Consider the following 20,097-nt stretch of genomic DNA (forward strand, 5'->3'; position numbering starts at 1 on the left):
TAACTCCTTCGTCTTTAAGATTGCGTTTATTGGAATAGTTTTTTTTAACATTATGGCATTTCTGCTTTTCTTCATGTCTAGATGGAAGTAAAATGAGATATTACAACCAACTGTTATAATAACCTGATGACATGGTACCATGACAATTAGTATATCAACGTGTTACCATGGCAAGCTGTTACTGTGACAGCCGGTTACTATAGTGATCTGTTATCTTGCAACCAGTTGCTATAGCGACATGTTACTTGTGTAACAGCGTTGTCATAGGGACATGTTGCTTGGTTACCTGTTGCTATATCGACATGTTACTATATTTCACCATGGCATCCAAGGAATTAAAATATGAGAAAAGCGGAGTAACAGAAAGCCCTGGTAAGTTTTAGTAGGTAGTTTACCGTATTCAAATGAACAAGGATTTAAGAATTCTGGGCAACGAGGCGTTTCAGTTATCATAAGCACTATTTTTTTCACTGTACTCATCTTTGTACTCCTATTTAATTCCAAAATAAAATCAATGTGTGTCGTTTTTTGGAATAAGAGAAGAAGCAGAAGTTAGTGGTGTATTGTTTCATCGATAATCTGATTTTGTTCAATTAGAAGTTAAGCATGAACATTTTTCAGTTGCTTTATCTTGTATAGCCTTAGTTTTGAATATCAATTTCAAATTTTAAACATGTTTAATTTTGTAACAATAAAATGTCCTTCCGGCTGTCTGTATCTGGTTTTCCCTTCCTCCACAGACAGTGACTGGGGGACTGAAGAGAGCCAGTCCACCAGTTCGAGCAGCGGCGGAGGCGGGGGCTTCAGAGGTAGGTCACACTCACTCATATCACCTTCATTTCCAAGCACTTTTCTTTTTATTGGACCTTTGCCCACTGTTATGGCTCAGCACTAGTTGTAAGCTTTTGGTGAACAGCTGTTCTGTGCATTACTAGCCTGCTCTTGATTTCGCATGCATGCCTGCCTTTCTAGTAAATGTGTTTTTGTAGTCTTTAATTCGTGTTGTGTTTTCACTTTTTTGTTGTGCTCGTGATTTTACATTTATTGTAAGAAAATGGGAATTTAACTTAAAATATACTGAATATGAATATTTTACCCCTTTTTTTAACTCTTCATATATTTTTTTCTGGTTCGTTAAACATAAGAATGGAAACTGAGATAAATAAAGAGATAAATCTCTTTCTTTAGATAAATATTTAATAAATGAAGAGATCATAAAGATAATACAATTATAAAATCCTTTAAAGGTCCGTATGTAATATAGTCTCGGTTAGTTGATTTTTGAGATAGTAAAATTGAGTCTTCAATGAAACGGGGTTGCCTATTGCTCAAGTTAACACGGATACACGAAGAACGTGATACTGTGCCAGCTATAAGAACTTCATTCTTTGTCGTTACATACATAAGATGTTCATAAGTGAAAATGAGCCTTTGTGAGTCCTTGGTAATCAAAGAAAAATATAATACTTGGCTATCTCTGGCTTTGCGAGGAGAAGTCCTTCACGTTTTTTTTTTTTTTTGATTTGGTAGTTGTTGGCGCATCGGCTTCTGTGGCCATATTGCACCTCCCAAGGTTTTTGCAGTACTTTGATCCAAGCCCGAGGCGGGAATCGAACCCGCGACCTTTGGGTTGCCGGGCAGGTACTTTACCCCCTCGGCTAGCCCGGTCGGCTACCTTCACGTTGGACAGATTTAATGTTTCCTGTGGAAGCTCATAAAGAGGGCACCATGTTCGAGTACCGAAAACAATCTGTTACCCAACTTCTCTCTGCATCGTCTCTGGTTGGATAACACGTACGAGATTGCACGTGAAGAGCCACGTGGATATTCCTATGGTTTTATGTATATGACATTCGAGTGTCCATACTTGCACACAGACCTATTGATAAATGGAAGTGGTTGCGCTATGCTGCACAAGGTTTTCCAATAAAAAAATTTAACCCAGTTTTCAATATCACATTTTATTATTATTGTTTTTTTTTTTTTTTTGGTGCAAGGGCTACTTAGGTCATATTGCACTAATCAATGTTATGAACACATTTTATTAAAACGAATACACAATTTAATTAAAGTGATAGGGAATGCGCTGCAATTGTCCACGTTGCACGTGCAGATATGAACTGTAGTTTTATTTTATTATTATTTTTTTCTTTAATGTGTTTGATATAACTCTATGAAGAGCATTTTGACGTATGGCGAGAATCCATTGCGTTCTGACAGAAGTTAGGGACACTCATAGTTATACTCAGAACAGGGGGTCCGTCAAATTTATTATGTATACACACTTTAACAATCTATAATCAGTTTAGATGATCGATTTGTATTAGTTTTGTTTTCCAATTTCCTGAAACCCGTAGAAATGACAGAGAACGCGCAATTAAGTTTTAATAATAGAAAGGGCGATTCTTAAATGGTACTGGAAATTTGAAAATGTTGTACAGGTTCAGCGTGCATGGGAAAAGACAATACGGAACAAAAGCGCCTACTCTTCTAACAACAACCCGTCTGTGTGATAATTTTGAGGAATATGGAATTGTATACAATATTAATAAGACAAGCAGTGGGAGGAAAAGGACATCAAGAATTATCGAAAAACTTGAAGCTATAGTGAATGCATTTGAACGTTCTCCATAGAAGTCAACATAAAAGTGTTCACGAGAACTACAAATGAATGAATTGAGTTTAAAAGAATCTTAAAGAACGCAAATGTGAAGTTTTTTGGACCTCGACTACTGTATTTCAATACATAGAGATGATCCAGATCAACGAACACAATTTCTTGAGTGAAATTGCCATAAAAATGCTGGAAATGACGCTTTTGAAGTGCAGTTGTATGGTAAGACGAAGCCATGTTCAAACTAAGTGGGCATTTCAATCGTCACAACGCATTTGTTGGGCTAGTGAAAATCCTCACCTCACAGAAACATGCTAACCTGCTAGTGTGGATGGGAATCTTTTCGCGAGATCATCGGACCTAAAAGATGCAGTGACATGGTACTGGAAAGATTTCCCTTGAAATGTGAAGGAATTATGCAGTATCCTTATGAATTAGCAGCCGTATAATGCAAGGAAGGGCTTTTGCTACACCAGCCAAAAAAGGAGTAAATAAATAAAAATACACAATAAAAATGAAATATATAAAACGGAAAATAAGCTACCCATGTCTTTCTCTCCTCAGCAAAGTAACTATGCAGATGGCCTTTGAATTTCTACAATCTGTCATCGTCAACTACGGGTGTTAACTCATTCCAGTAATTAACAACTCTCTGACTTAAAGAAAACTTCCTACAATTAAGTTATTTAAACCTCTTCTCCGTAATTTGAATTTATGGCCCCTAATTCTGGGATCACTTAGAAACAGTGAAAATTTCGTTTTTTGTTCATTTTACTGCCCTCTCGCACAGCCTTATAGAGCTCAATCGGTATCATCTAAGACAACTAGTTGCCAAGCTCTGCACCAAACATATTCAAAATCATTCCTCATACGAATGCTTTTTGGAGATCTCACCAAGAGAGGCGCGGTCTTTTGGACTCTTTCAAGAAACTCAGTCCTTTTTGTTAGGTACGGACTCCCCACTTAGAACTACGTTCTAATTGCGGACTTCAAGTAATCTGAACTCCATGATGCCTCCCCCTCATCCTAAAGATATACTCAGGTAGACTGCATTCTCCAAGCATCCTCCATATCAAAACTTTTGCGCTTTTCCAGTCTGATGGAAAAGCGCAATGGTATGGCTCGTCGCTCCACTGTTTATGTTCGGTGTGACTTGCACCGTTACAATTCATCCAGAGTGTGGGTTGTTTTAATATTTATACCAGACCTTGTTGAACAGTACAGTTCCCATAGTTTTTATTCATCAACTTAGGCCACGTTGCACAGTATATATTATGTCTGTAAATTGTTCTGTAGTCCATTTGCTGTTTGCTGGACAAAAAACCCGAGTTTTGGAGAAAAAAACCATGCTACCCTAGCTAAGCCACGTTGTGAAACAGAGACACAATATTAATAGCAACAACAGCAACTTAAAATAATTGAAAAAAGTTCAAATTCAGACGAGATTTTAAATTTTACTTCTTAAATTTTATTTTTAATTGCTCAAGAAAGTTTTTACTTCTTAACTTTTCTTTTAAACTTTGTTGGCATAAGAAAGGAGTCTATGTGGACGTGGTTTAATAACCAAGCCACCAGATTAACATAATTATGGAGGGAATTTTTAGTTCTGGGCATTCCCACAGAGAATAAGGAAGAACTACAGTCAATGGTCGAGCTACGCTTAATAAAAAAAAAGAACTCCTGATTCAATAGTCTAAGACGCGCATCGATTCTGGCCATTTACACTTTGTTCACAAACTTTTAAGTTTTCCAAGAATTTTTTTTCTCTCTCTTATAAGCATCACAACACCAAAATGTTCCATCCACTGTCTGTATGGTGCTGTTCCTCCGGGTGAACCTTAAGAGAAAGGGGACGGAGTTCCTCAGAATAACCTCGGTATCATCAGTGAGTTATTAAGAATGGGGATACCGAACCCAATGCAAAATCCGATATTGGTGATATGTGCACTTTATAAGTTCAGGTTAAAAAAAAAACTGTTGGCAAGGTGAAAAATAAAAGAAATCGGGACCAGTGTGAAAAAAGGCCCACAAAACTTCTTCCATCATGACGGTTTCCAGACGATATAGAAGAATAACTGTGCTGCTCAGGGCCATGTAAAGGTACTTGGAGACCCGAATGCAAAAGGGGTTAAGAGGCCTCGTTTATTTATATTGAGACTTTGATGACTCCCTTTATTGGACGGACCCTCTATATCGGAGGGCCCTGGTGCAGTGCATCCAATGCATCCCCCTATTTGCACCGCCCTGGTGCTGCCCACTATTACTAGACCCACATAGGTACAAGAGAGGATATCCGTTTATGACCTCTGTGAAGACAAAAGGGAATGAAAATGGCACCTTGACCTTTAGCCCTATGAGATCGCTTGGAAATGCAGCTAAAAATCCAATCAGAATTTGGTCCAATGTTCCAAAAACAAAAAATTTGAAAGCAATAATAAGATTGACTCCAGTTTCTTTTAAAACAGAATTTAGATCGGTGCGTCCCAGGATTTAAATATAAAAATTCGTAATTACGTTAATTGTAAAAGATAAATAAAGAAAGAGTTTTGGTTTATGTGTTCAAATTGCCCATCAACCCACATTTTTAAACTCATAAAACGGAACAGGAATACTGCAGAAGAAGATGCAAACAACCACGTGTGTACCCTGTGCTGGACTGCAATCCTGCCGACCTTGCTAAGGCTCTGTTTACATTTCGGGTCGTAAAACTACGGTTGTGTCGCTAAGGCAGCAGTAAAAGCGGCCTAAGCGACAGTTCTGCTACTTCATGGTCATGACCTGCCATTGTGAAGTGTAAGAGAGAAGATCATTCTCTTTAGCCAGTACAGCATGCAAGAATTTAAAAACAAGATGGAAAGCTTACAAAGCAATTTTCTAATCTTCACGGCAGGTTTCGTCATTTTGTGACCAGTATGAAGTCGTAGATCGGCATACACTGCTCAACGAAATTAACAGAAGGTGTTTTTCATGAATATTTTATTGTGAACAATATCACCGAAGGCGAATTTATGATATAATAGGCATCCTGGCATGCAGTATCCAATAGAAATCGATCTACCACTTTATAGAGCCGCTCATTATGCAACTTATTCATGTCTATAAAAACGGGAGTTGCGACTACATCAATTCATTCCATTTTGGCTTCTTCAGTGGAATAGCCACGTTTACGGTACTCAGGATGGCAAGTCATCGTCGTTCAGAAGATTCTTTGAGCTGGTGGACCCTTGGACGACTTGAAGCCAGGCAGTCGCAGACGGAGGTAACACGTTGGCTTAGTGTGATACTCGCTGTCCTCTCTGCACTATGGAAGCAGCTTCAAGAGACAGAAACCATTACAAGAAGAGCTGGCCCAGGTGGCCATTAGGCTACGTCAAGCAGAACAGACCGTTATCTGGCTGTAATAGAAAGACGGAACTCTACGATGTCCCGTCATCAACTGTCTCTTGAGAGTGCTGCGCCACAGGTGAAGACATTTTCAACCGGACTGTGTTACAAACACAGTCCGGTTGTGTTCAAGGAAGCCAGTGGTTCGTATCCCATTAACTCCAAACCACCGCAGAGCTCGTCGAAACTGTTGCCATGAACATGCGACCTGGAGTACTGACAAATGGGGTACAGTTCTGTTCTCTGATCAGTCCCGTTTTAGCCTACAGATTCTAGATGTTATTCCATCTGGAGACAATGTTGAATGCGGTGGATTTGATTTATAAAACCAAAAGCAAGCGTCCCTGTGAATACCGTGAAACTTATTTTGTCCCTCAGATTGTGAAGTTATTTAACCACTAAATGTAGATTAAGTGTAATCCTCTCAAATTTTCTCAACCTAGCCGCTCAAAGGAACTGATATTTTATTGAATGGAAATTCTAATACTGCGCTGGTATTAGAAGTGCCGTCCCTGAAAGATCGGTGCTGGGACCGCCTTTGTTTCTTAAATACTCCTTCACGATAGCCTGGATAGGCTTCATGGATATTCCTAAAATTGGTAACACTTGAGAATAAGTCGAAAACAATTTATACACTGGAAAAGGTTGAATTAAAGAGAAAACGAGATGAGAAATTACGATCTCATCGAAATTACGATCTTAAAAACGAGATGAGAAATTACGATCCAAACTCCCACGAAGCATGCCTTCCAAGTAGCGTTAACAGGCACCAAGGATGGCCAATGGTGTCCTGTCCATGATTCATCACAAGTTATTTACAGAGATAGAAGTCATAATTATAATGTGTGAGGCGGTTGTAAAGCCTCACTTGAAATTCTTTTTTATGAAAAACCCCAAACACAAAGGTATTAGAATTGTAGCACTTAATAGCGTGCGTGGATTGAACTTTGAGAAGAAGACAGAAGATACTCGTTAACATTAGACTTGAATTTCTGTAGAGATAATTTTCAGGAAATACAAGTGAAAGAGGGTTGTTCCAGAGAACAGAAGAAAAAGAGGGTTTACATCAGGAAGAGAAAAGTTAGATCTTTGAACTTGGAGATGGATAGCGATTGGATGATGACTGGTTGAGGCATGTTCGAGCCGGTTTGAAAGACAGCGGTGGAATCATAGATGCCGATTCAGAAGATTAGTATCCATAGAAATAGCTACCGAAAAGGCGTGTAGCATAAACTGAACTTCTGTGAGAGAGCAGAGAGGCTTTTAAGAGACGCTTCATTAATCAACCAGACTTTCCTCTTTTTAATGGAGTTTAGAAGCCTGAGAGAAGTTATGGGGAGCACTACCTCAGATGTCAGTGAAAGAGAAAATCCCGTTTTTTTAGATGCAGAGGAAGCAACACTTGTGATGCGCTTATATCAAGAAAGATTAGAAGTCAGGCTAATCCCTAATAGAGATATGTGATCATGTCTAGAAGTCTGAGCGTCATCGAGAATGAACACGAGGGAAATAAAATCCACCCAAAGAAAGGAGGAATAGAAACCACCCGTATCATCCCGTTTAACGTTCTTGTAATGCTAAATACCACAAGATTTAGAAAGGTCATTAGAAACTCCATTAGAAAAAAGACAATGACCAATTTGTGATATGAGGTGAGGACCACTAATGTTGACTGTGTACATTAAAGTGTGTTGGACATAGTTAGGATTGTCTGTTTTTCTTGTGAATAAACCAACAAGTTGTGTAAGGTCATCAATAGTTGCAAAAGCGTCAGCATCTGGATCAACTGACTCCATATCACTAGAAAATTAAAAGAACCTGGAGTTGTGAATATTAAATAACCAAGGAAAATTTTCCCACTGTTCGGAAAGTAATGTTATAGACAACTGAGTTTCAAAGAAAGGTATTCAGTTTTCCGAGTGATTTTTAGGAGATGGGAGAAGGACAGAAGAAACAGATACATTTTACAGAATGGGGTTAGTTGTTTGATTTTTATTGTACATCGGCAGCTTTAGGACATAATGCACCAACGTCCAGCAGTACGGGGTAAAGAAATTTTAAGCTAGAGGTGTTGAAAAGGAAAAGATATCTTTGATAAGGAATATCAGAGTGGATCTTTCCACAAGTACTACTTTTAAACCTAAATCAATCGTAGAGAGAATAATTATGGAAATTGAGATCAGTAGTGGTTGTGGCAACCCATAACTGAGATTTTATCACGAATAGTAAGTGGGACTTGATAGATTCTGGGGGGTTAAGGGCATTATGTGTCAAGTATGGAGAACACACCTTAAAAAAAAAAAGCGGTTTCTTGAAAAAGTCCAAAGGCTGGCGAAGATGCACTTGAAGAAGTTGGAAAAGGGACTCGCGTATGAAGAAAGACACTTTGTATTTGTGGCCTTGAAGAGTTTGGTAAGCAGGCACCTTAGAGGGGATTCGATTGATGTCTATAAGGCTAGAAGAAGAGAAAGAAAATAAGGAAGTGAAAATTTTGTGGTTATAAGTGACATTGAAACTAAATTCAATTTACGAGGGAAGAGTTCTAGATTGCATTGCAGAAAGTTTCTTTCAGCCAGCTTGTTGTTATACTTGAGCGCCATATACTTGAGGAGTGAAATACGTAAGACAGAAGACAGTTTTTACTCGAGCACCAGTATGTGGCGCTCTTTTTCATTTATAAAATTAATTAATGTCCAAATTTTTCAGAGTAAATTCATTGTTAAAATATGTAACCTTTTCCATCTATTCGAGACAATTAATAATAGTAATTTAATGAATTTTATAATTTTATTAATTTAACTGATGGTGTTCTCTTTTCTTTGCAACATTGATGATGATATCAAAATTGAACTCAGTGATTGAAGTTTTCGTCAGATAAAAGATTATTCCCATTTGGTTAACTTGGGTTGTCTCTTTTCGATAGTTGCAGTTGCTCTGAATTACATTAACGTGTAAGCATGTCGAGAATCTCTCTATTTTTATTACAGACGCACGCTAATCTGGCTTACCCACTGCAAACCACAAAAGAAGAGTCATTTGGATTATCGATGCCATAGATCGATAAATGTTTAAAGTGGATAATCTTTTACAACCTCAAGATCAACTACCCAAAACAAACCAAAACCGAATTCTTCAGGGCCGCATTTCAAAGCTGGTATTATCTTTCTTGTTACGCTTGCTTCTGAAGCAACCGATTCCCTCAACGTAAGTAATGGATCACCTTGTCACCAGCGACAGACAACGAAACATAAACTCCACTATGTATAGTTAGTCTCATTAGACACCCTCGAAAATGTCACAATGGTTGCGATCACTGTTCATCCACAGAGTAGGGAAAAGGCTTTGAATCCCATCTAGAGGGGAACACACATGGGCTTTTCTCATAGCTTGTACGAGCCAGTCGGTTTCAAGTGAAACTTTCAAAGTTCTTCTGTTGAGGGATAAGACTATTAAACTCGAATATATTAAACTCGAATCTCGTTAATGAAGCGAGGAGTTTTTATGGATCTTTTTCACAACGTGACTGAGTTAGTCGGTCTCAGGATAGGGGTGCATGGTTTTGCTTTCCATATATCATGGGCTCACTCGAGGAAGTGCTAGACCAGTGATACCAGAAAAAAACATATATATATATTTTGCTCAACAAAATCAATAGAACAAAATGTTTTTCATAAATATTTTATCGTGACCAGTATTGCCGAAAGCGATATTTGATATCATATAGGCATCTTGGCATGCAAATTCCGTGTATCCAATAGAAATTAATGCTCACCTTACAGAGCCATACATTATGCAAATTAACGTATGCGTTAGTTCAATTGCATCATTTTTATACATAGACAAATTGGCACGTTTTAATTACATCTCATATTGGAAACACCTTAACGAGTTGCCATATATGGCACTACCTCGAATAACTAACACTTAATCAGTGGAGAAGACTAATGCTACTTATTCTCGGTTTATACTACCATCCAGACGAAACCATTTCGAGGCGTATTGGATTCTCTTCGGTGGGTGGGCAGGTACCCTGGTGTTGCAATAATGGCAACCCAGTTATGAAGTATAACTCCACAATATGAGAGATCCCTGATGGTTTGCGATAGTTAAGACTGAAAGCAGTCTGGGACAAAATCCTCAAGCTATTGCAATTGCACTATACCATACGTTAGTATATTGCCATGTAGTTTGAGGCTTTTGCTCAAGAATTCTTTTAGTCTTGATTATGCAATTTATTCATGCCTATAAAAACACGAGCTGCAACCACATCTCTTCATTCCCGTTTTTTTTTTTTTGGCTTGCTCGGTGGGATAGCCACATCTCCCGTACTCAAGATGGCGAATCATTGTCGTTTAGATGATTCTTTGAGATGAGGGGTCGTTGTACGATTTGAACCGGGCAGTCACAGACGGAGGTGACATTGGCTTAATGCGTTAAGCAGTGCCCTTTTGGCACTGTGGAAGCCGTTTCAGGGGAAACGAACCAGTACAAGAAGTGGTGGCCAAGGTCACCCGAAGGCTACGTGAACCAGAACAGACTACTAGCTTAAACTGCAAGACGTACTGGCTTAAACTGCAAGACGGAACCACATGATGTCATATCATCTACTGCCTCTTGAGCTTGCTGCGACCACAGATCAAAATATTTCCAACCCGGCTATGTTAAGAAGGCTCAATTCAAATGGACTCTACTCAAGGAAGCCAGCGGTTTCTTTCCATTAATTCCAAACCACCGCAGAGTTTTGAAGCTGGTGCCATGAACATGTGACTTGGAGCCCTGACAAATGGCCTTGATCAGTATCGTTTTAGACTACAAACAGATTATATACGTTATTTCATGAGGAACGCGGAATCCCTTCAACTTCAGATAAAGGGACACTTACGGTGCAGGAGATGTTCTCGTGTGAAGCGGAATAATGTCAAAGGCCGCACCCCTCTTCATGTATTTGATAGAGGTGCCATAAAGAGCTACCAATAACAGATCCTCGAACCCTATGCCGACTTTTTAGGGGTGCTGTTGACCCACATTTTCTTTTCATGCACCACAACGCCACTGTACAAAGAGCTGAAGTGGTGGAAGAATATGCTGAAATTGAAGATATCCAACGACTGCCATGGCCAACACGATCGCTAGACTGTGGGATGCCTTTGGGCATCGCGTTGCACGCGCCGACAGCCAACTCCTCGGTCACTTGGTGAGCAAAGGTCTGTTCTGGTGGAAGAATGGGATTTGTTGCCACAGAATCGTATAGACTCCCTTATATCGAGCATGGTTCACCGATGTCACGCCTCTTTCACCGTTGGAAGGGGGTCATATGCAGTACTGATGTCATGTTACCATTTTTTCAAGCAACTTGTATCGACTTCTGTAATGTGACCTTTTTGGTAATCCTTATACAACCCCTCTAAATGTCCCTTATATCTGTCCGAAGTCGCTGTCTCATCATTCCATCGTTATTCTGTGGTACACCACCATACCAAATTGAGTACTGGAATGATTTCGGTAACAACATATGAGATGTTTCTTCTACAACATGATGTTATGGAATTACACTGGAAGGTAGGAAATGTAATATCCTGGTGTATTTTAATTTTGTAAATTAAAGAGGACATAGACAGGTAAAAGAAATCACATTTTCTTAAGAAATTTCAAGTAGCGAAGCAAGCCAGAAGAGACCTTTTAAGATGGTCTTCTTCTGCGGTGTCCAATAAAAACTAATTCTGAGCCCCTCCAGCGCAATTCTCGAACGTGTCACATCAACATGTTTCAGAATTTTTTTTTCATTAGTTCAGAGCTAATTCTGTGAAAATTTGAGTATTTCCAACTGATTAAAAATTTTATTGCAATTCTTGTGTTTGAAGTGCAAATTTTGAACTTTTGTGTACCTTTAATCAACTCCTTGAAGGAGTCGTTTGCTTCGTGGATTCAATACATCATTATGGATAATGATGTATTGAATCCACGTTTGTAGGTGTAGCTTAAAATGTGGTCCTCAATGTGGGTGTTGTGTATGTTAAATTAGAAGAACAACGTCTTACAAAGTAAATATCAACATTTACATCTTAATATTGCACACCGCTATGTATTAAATAGAGTGCGCGTGGGTGTAACGCCAATTTATATTTCCTTTCTTACGCCCACGAAATTGAATCCCGAGTAATTAGACATTACTTAGAATGGAGTTCACGCGATTTAAGAAAACTTACAAAATACTCCATTAATTTCACGTTTGCGGGGGCTGAGGTTTCTATCAGAGTACTTTTAGGGACATATTTGGAAATGTCAGAATGAACAAAAACGGGTTCTGTAGATTCAGCGCAGAAGACCGCGACCTGTCTAGTCAATTAATGCTCTAATAAAAGGGGAACGTTTTCTTCGAATTCCAAGGAAAATAATTTTCTCTAAGGACGTGGTCTTATCTACTTGTGTAATGAAAGGAACGTACCAGTTGTGACATTTCTGCAAAACTAAGGCCATCAGCGTGCGTTTCTTTGAACGTATTGTGCTAAGAATAAATGTAGGTTCTGGGACCTCTTCATAATCTTAGTTTCAAACATGATTTCGGCGAAGAGTTCTTAATTATTTTGTTTTTTTATTTGGTACAAATAGGCAGTTATTAGTTCTACATCTAAATCTCCAGAAATTAAGTAATTTAGTTGCTTGGCTTACAGAGTGTTGCTTTCGGTAAATTGTTCTGTAAAAATTATAAATAATGTCCTTCCTTGGTGCACTCGATGCGAAATATTTCAAAGGTTTTCCATTCGTAATCCCAGTAGATTCGCAAAAATTATGTAATGAAAGAATCGTTTCATTTCAGAAGGAGCTTAGTACACAGATAGTTTTATTTAATAAAACTGAGGTAATGCGTTGATTTTAAGACATGATGTAGATAAATTTGCAATTTTGACAACTCGCAATATTCTGTGGTTTGGGAGGAATTTTGTCTTGGTTAAGAAGCCAGAAAAAACTTGTTAACACTTTCTGCAGCTATGATTTTTAAGAAATATATAAGAAAGGTTTTTTCTGCAGACAACAAATTTTAAGCATTTGATATTTCCCTCCCGAAACATATACCATACATACCATAGATTTTGGTGTGATGAATCCAAATTTTTAACCAGGTATTGCATAGTATTTAGAGAGGAATGCAGGTTACGCTTATTGGAATTTTTCAATAAAAATATAGGCAATATTTTTTGTTTGTTTTTATTTTGTAATGATTGCAAGCATGTCTGATCAGTGTCCTGCGATAGTCTTCCAGCATACTCGGCTTCCATCTTACTTGGCAATCTTTTTCCTTGGTGACAACATCTTGATGGAAACGTCGGCGTGATATAAATTCTTAGTCAAGATCTTGTAGATTCCTGCACTGTTATTGCCCCTCAAAAATGTTTTCAAATTTTCTTGCTCTGAAAGGATTTTTCATGCTTCCATTTCACAAGGGTTTTGCATTTTTTCCAAATTCTCAGCAACTCTCTGATCCACGGATCGACGAATACGGTTTGGGTTTGGGCATTCGTATTCTGATTCAGAGCTCGTATGCGTTGTTGCCATTGGGTCATCTGTGTTTTCTTCTAATGACCAGATCTCTGGATGAACTGGAGTTCACCACTATGATTAATGGCTGGTGAGATATTCGTATGCTTTAATATTTTTCTGTCTTTCCCTTTCCGTCCTTCATTAATTAGTCATGCCAAAAATAGCCATCTTTGGCATGACTAATTGCTCCTTCATCACCATGGTATCAGTGAATGGCAGTGATACTTCATGTTTAGTTTTTAACCAGTATTCGAGATGCTAAGCACAATTAGTGCGCCCTATATGAAAAATCCACTTCTTGGAGTGAATATTTTCATGAGCAGTGCCCATGAAAATATTTTTCTGCTTTAGAAAAGACATTGGGTAGAAAATAAACGTCTGTTTCATAGGAGTGCAGCGAGTCTATAAGTGAGGATCGTCATTTAACCTGTCTACTTCCGTTTTGGATGGATGGGAGTTTCAAGGCAGTATTTTTGAAGACGCTGACTCACTGTACTCCATGATATGAATTTGCGATTTACGAAAGCTATCAGTTGCTCATGGGTGGATGCGAAAGAGAGCCCAGTTGCTGCTTTATGTTACCAGATGAAATGACTGGTGTGTCAGCTTTTGTTTCGCCAACACTTTCTTGGAATTGAGCAGAAAATGATCTAAGACATTTACGGGATTCATATTGGTAATTGCTTATCATTTCAGTAGTTTTGAGAAGTGGATATCTTTGGAAGTGTTTGAGTTAATGGCAGGTAGAATGAAAATTGGAAGAGAGAGGAGATATGCATGTATCCTCAGTTAAAAAAGAAAACACCATTAGAAGTAAGAGAGTGTAAACGGATACATAAAATGGAAGTAAAATTCGTTTTCAGATGAGTTGCAGATTTCCACCAGGATTTAGAAACTTGCTGTAATCACGCTTATTAAGGATTATTCTGATCACTTTATTGCGAAAAAACGAAAGTAAGGAGTGTGTTCAATAGGGGTGGAGATTTACGAGATTGTTAATGTATGAGTAAGACGGAAATTGGATGAAATGAGCCCTCATCGTGGTTAAGACAGTGGTTATGATCTCCGTTCTTCCCTGTCGGGTAAGAAACGCTTGGATTCAAATCCCATCTTCACAGGAGGGTTGTTTATAATCGGCATTTTTCATAACGCGGCTTGAGTTAGTTGGTCTCGGGCAAGGGATGTTTGAGTTTTGTCTCTGGGAAATTCGGATTTTCAGTTCAGCAAATAGCAAACCCACCGAAGAATAAAAATTCGCGCATTTACAGATAGTATATGGACACTTCATTGCTGTACGAGTAATTGCTTTGGCGAACACACACAAAAAGGAGGAACAGGGATCACGCTGATAATCTCATTTTGCCAAAATACAAGGGGCTGTAATGTCATGGGGGAAACATTTAGCGGTCTATGGAGAGGATCCACTGAAGGAAACTGGTCAAATGAATAAAGAAAAAAGTGCACATTTTACTGTATCAGTCAAAAAGAAATTATATAAAAGAAAACAGAATATTCATACCATTCCCATGTCAAAAAGGCAAACATCCATTTTGGGAGGCAACTTATTCCAGTGTTTGACAGTCCACTACCCATAGGGGCCCTTCATGAGATGGAGTCTTCTGTTATTCCCTGAGATTTTTTCTGTTATTCCCTATTTCTTGTCTCATCCATGAGAGAGAGAGAGAGCTATTCTTCCTCGTTCATTTTACTTAGTCCCTTCAATGCCTTATACACCTCGATTAGATCTCCACTGAGATGTCAGGTTGTCAAATTTTGCAATCTGCACATTCTAAGCTATTCTCCATATGTGCATCGCTTTACATCCATCACCAATCTGGTTACCCTTCTCTCACCCTTCTCCAGAGTCTTCTTCCAGTACTGTCTCTGGAACTGAGTATATAGAATATTCCAAATGTGATGTAATCATCCTCTTGTATAGAGAGATAATTACACCTTTCTCCCTATTGGCAAAGGCCCTATAAATCATAGCCAGAACGCCGTGTACATTCCTAGCAGCCTGTTAACACCGAATGGAACATTTAATGTCAGATTGAATCATAACATCTAAGTCTTGAACCACTCTTAGGTCTTGTCAACCTACCTTATATATGACTCCAGGATTTCTGTTCTCCAAATGCATGACATTTAGAAGCCCTATATTTGTGTTGGGGTACATGGTTAAGGGTGACTAGTAATTTAATAGTCAAATGAACGGTTTATATAAGGTTATTAGTAATACATAGAAAACCACTCTGTCTGTATCTGCGTCAGTACGATGGGAAAAATGGCAACGTTTGAGATGACAGTTATTTAAATGCTGCTGATGACTGAAAGAGAAAAGATTCATTCTACGAGATGTGAACAATAACCAGATCTGTTTTGCTGGATCTACAAAATGTTTCAATATTCTCTTCTGGAAACCGTACATGTAAGGTAATTGTAATGACTTTTTTCAGTAGATCCGGTATTATTCAGTAATGAGGATGGAGTTAAAATTTTCTCCTTCTGTGGGTCGGTCTTGAACTGTGGATACAACCGCTGTTATTCCAAAGCGTATCGAAAAGACTCATATCCTTTTTTTCTTCCAGTAAACTACGCGTCACAAACAGGCAGCCCATCCGCAGAAAACTCTTACTTTACAGACACCATATTGCCTTCTTAAGACCTTGGTCCCCTTGGCTCAGAATTGACAATCAACCTTCTAACCCTCGTGTCATCCATAGCATTGAAATACCTTAATCTAGATCGGTAATCAATATCAAAAAAAATAAGAGTAATCCAGCACTGATGAATCCTATAGGACCCCGTTTAATTTATCCACTAATAACGATGGCATTTCCAAGTATAATCACCCCAATTCTGCCATTTAACTTTCCCAATGCCTATTTGTTATAGTCCAATTTATACAGAAGATGTTCATGAGGGCATGGGTTAAAAGCCTTTTTAAATTTTAAATAAATGATGTCAAAATTATTCTCCAGTCTCACATGGAGATAACCTGCCGATTTCATGCCCGCCACTTATGTTAGGGAATTAAGAATCTTAAGACCTTCCTTTGCGACACGAGGAAGGTCTTAAGATTCTTAAGACCTTCCTCTGGATTAAAAAAAAAAGATATCGATTGGCCAAATGCTACACATGGAGCACCCTCCTGGATGCGAGACTTTGGTCATGGGGAAATCAGCAAACTGGAAGATGTGGACGCTCAGAATTCGAGATGTGGATGCTCAGAAGAATGCTAAAGATTCCATGGACAGATCGGGTCTCCAATGAGCGGTCCTTAAGAGAGCAAGGACCACAAGAGCACTACTACTGAAACATCATAATATGCCAACCTTGGGCATATTATAGACTAATCCTGCAAGGGAAGATTAAAGGCAAAAGGAAGACAGAAAAAAGTGGCTTGATAACATCAAAGAATGGACACCGGACCTTTCGACATATTTCTAATTCACAAAGCAAGGGACAGAGTTGGCTGGAAAATGTTGTCCAACGTTCAATTTGAACGTTGGACAGCATTTCACCTGGAGACTCTATTGAACGTTGGACAGCATTTCACCTGGAGACTCTATTGAACGTTGGAGACCGTTCAATAGGGTCTCCGACGTTCAAATTGAACAAGGGTCCTGAAGAAGCAGCAGCAGAGACTGCTGAAAGCGAAGTTTCTAAAGATGAGACTGAAGCCTATACGCCTGGAAACATTGATTTCAGCCCTCAACTGTTTTCACTGTATGAACTCAAGGAATTGTAAGAAATTTAAATTTACCAAAGGAACCTGCAGAACCCCTTTGGTCTAGATTTAAGTCAAAAATCTTTTAGCACAAGGGACGTTTTTTTTATGGCACAGACACAGAGAACGAGAATTAATCCCTTATTTTTCTGAGGACGATTCTATGGTTTTTTGCAGTAATATGAATGATCGAATGAACTATTTATGAATTAGTAACAGTTCTACACAGTGGAGACTTTTTATTGACTCATCAAAGAGGATTTTCAAAAGTTTATTGCGACACAATGGAAATCGTTAGGAGTCAATTCTAGTAGCTCGCTCTGTGCATTTGAAAGAAACATATGAAAACTTGAAGACGACGTTGACAAATATTAAGTTTGAAGGACGTGGTTGGTTGGTCTGTGCTGACTTTAAAGTGATAGGCATATTACTTGGACAGCAATCTGGCTACACAAAAATGCCTTGCTTTTTGTGTGAGTGGGACAGTCGGACAAGGAGTAAGCACTGAGATGTCGATGTCTGGCCAAAACGGGGCAGATGATGGCCTGGATCAAATAACATAGTTCACAAACCACTGGTAGACCCCAAAACTGTTCTCATTCTACCCTTGCACAAGGTGATGAAACTGGTTTGAAAGCTTTACCCCAGAAAGGTCTCTTCTTCAACTGCCTTTATATTAATTCCCAATGATCAGCCAAGAGAATCTAAAAAAAAAGGTACATTTTTACACTCCAACGTCGCCTAGTTCCCAGAAAATCTAGAAAGTGTTAGAGAAGAACATGACGAGAGGTTTCACCAGTACAATTTAAGATATGGATACGAGGTAGCAGGGGAGATGGAATGACATGAGTGTTGACAATTGTTGAATGCTAAAGAGGGACAGTAAAGTAGATGGAGCTTCAAGAAAATCAAAGAAACGAAAATTTGATCCATCGTAGATCAGGCACTCGTGGGTAGAATCGCCATCCTCTCCACATCAGGTGGAAAAGATCTGGGTTCAAGTCCTGTCGATGAGGAGAGGAATTTTTATGGGCCTTTTTGTAACGTGGCTGAGTTTGTTACCCTCAGGGGAGGGTAGCATGGTTTTTCTCCCGAAAACTCGGGTTGTTCGTTCAGTAAACAAAAATCGATCACAGAACACGCAATTTACAGACATTATATACGGAGCAATATGACTTCAGTCGCTAATGCGTCTAAAACCATATCACAACAACAGCTACCCACACCGTGTTGAAAAGGCATGGGTTCGCATCTCTTCTTGATGCCAGGAACTTATGGAAATTCTTTACATCATAGCCCGATATCAGCGAAGGTTAACATGATTCTTCTTTTGTAAACCTGAATGATTTTCATGCAGAAAATAGACAAACTGACCATAGAGTGCAAGTAATTCACAGACAAAATATACTGGCACCAGATGACCTCAGTTGCTTCGATACAAATTGCTAACTTCCTGACTCCACACCATTCCATACTTTCAAAGATGTGAGAGATCTTTGTTTTGAAGATTGTAATGCTCTGACTTCATTTTATAGTTTTATTTTCACAAAGAACATCGTTTAAAATCATATGTCTAATGTCAGAAGTAATCCCCTACTCCCCAGCAATGGTTTTTGAGACCATAGTTTTTTTCTGATTTTATCTTCAGTGATGTCATGAAGTGATAAAGGGCGTGATGTGAAAATTTACAGATGTGGTGAATTGGGAGAGTGGTTAGTAACAAGCGCCATGTAGCCCTCCTTCGGGATGACTTAGATAGGTTTCAGTGATGGTCAAAAAGGTGTAAGTTGTTGTTTTTTTTCGACCCCACATCGGTGTGGTCGTGATGTTTTGTCGACATTGATTGTGGTCCTCCATTTCGCCATGGTTGCTGTTTCTAGGTGTGCCAGTGTCGGGGTGGCTTTGTAGATCTTCAGTATTTCTATCAGCCAGCTATTGGACACAGAATCAAAAGCATTACGGTAGTCGATGTGGACAATATACAGGTTGCGGTGCTTTTTGTAGGCTTGCTCCATAACTGTCGCATCAGTAGGCAGTTGCTATTTACATCATTTGCTCATCTGCTTACCTCCCTTCTGCTGCTCGGCCATTATGTTCTCCCTCTCCAAATGCTCTCATATCTTCTTAGGCATGCAACTTGGTCAGGATCTTATAAATTGTTGGAAGACAGGTGATCGGACTCTAACTCGCCTAGTGTGTGGTGTCTTTGTCCTTAGCCCTCAGGTGTCAGGGTGCTTTATGATCTGGGAGAACTACAACACTGTGTGCTGGTGAACTTCTTGTACCAGTAGTTGTTGATGTTATCTTTGCCAGTTTTGTAACTTCCTGATGGACTGTTGTGCTTCTTCCTCCTGAATCTTCCATTATGTGATTTCTTGTATGTCTTTGGTTTTCTATCATTCTAGGTTTCTAGGTAGCATGGCCGTTGTGTCTAACTTCGTTGCCCCAGAACTCCTGGAGTGCTTTCTGGTCGGGGGGTTCGGTCCCTCTATCCCTTGTCCAATGTTCGTGTAGAACGCTCTCTAGTTTTCTTCAAATATCCTATTATCTGTTTTCTTCTGGGCACTCTCCTTGTATCGAAAGGGTCTCTTGCTGAGCATAAGGAGGTTCTACTTAAGGATGTCCAGGTGTTCTCTCTGGGCGTCTCCGTAGCCAGGTGGGAAGGAGCAGCAGTGCCTAGTACACGCTTCTTGATTAGACCGGGGTTCAAGCCCGTCACCACCAAATATGGAGAATGCGGAAAGGTCAGGGAATGACCACCGCATATCCCGGAGCAATATGGCCTTAGTTGCTAATGCTGCTAAAAACCAAATAACAAACAACCAGGTGT

At 39.2% G+C, this 20,097-nt stretch overlaps 1 protein-coding gene across 2 annotated transcripts in view; it reads left to right on the plus strand.

Moving 5' to 3' along the window:
• LOC150090971 (zinc finger CCCH domain-containing protein 10-like) overlaps nt 1-20,097 on the plus strand; it is a 1,521,236-nt gene that overhangs the window by 570,846 nt on the left and 930,293 nt on the right. For both annotated transcript variants that reach the window (XM_090373667.1, XM_090373676.1), the window contains exon 3: nt 741-809. In XM_090373667.1, coding sequence (XP_090229793.1) covers nt 741-809 — 69 coding nt within the window. The remainder of the gene's footprint in view (nt 1-740; nt 810-20,097) is intronic.

The sequence above is a fragment of the Mastigoproctus giganteus genome, chromosome 1, assembly GCF_048544385.1.
Source record: "Mastigoproctus giganteus isolate SK-2022 chromosome 1, ASM4854438v1, whole genome shotgun sequence".
NCBI classification, from domain to species: domain Eukaryota; kingdom Metazoa; phylum Arthropoda; class Arachnida; order Uropygi; family Thelyphonidae; genus Mastigoproctus; species Mastigoproctus giganteus.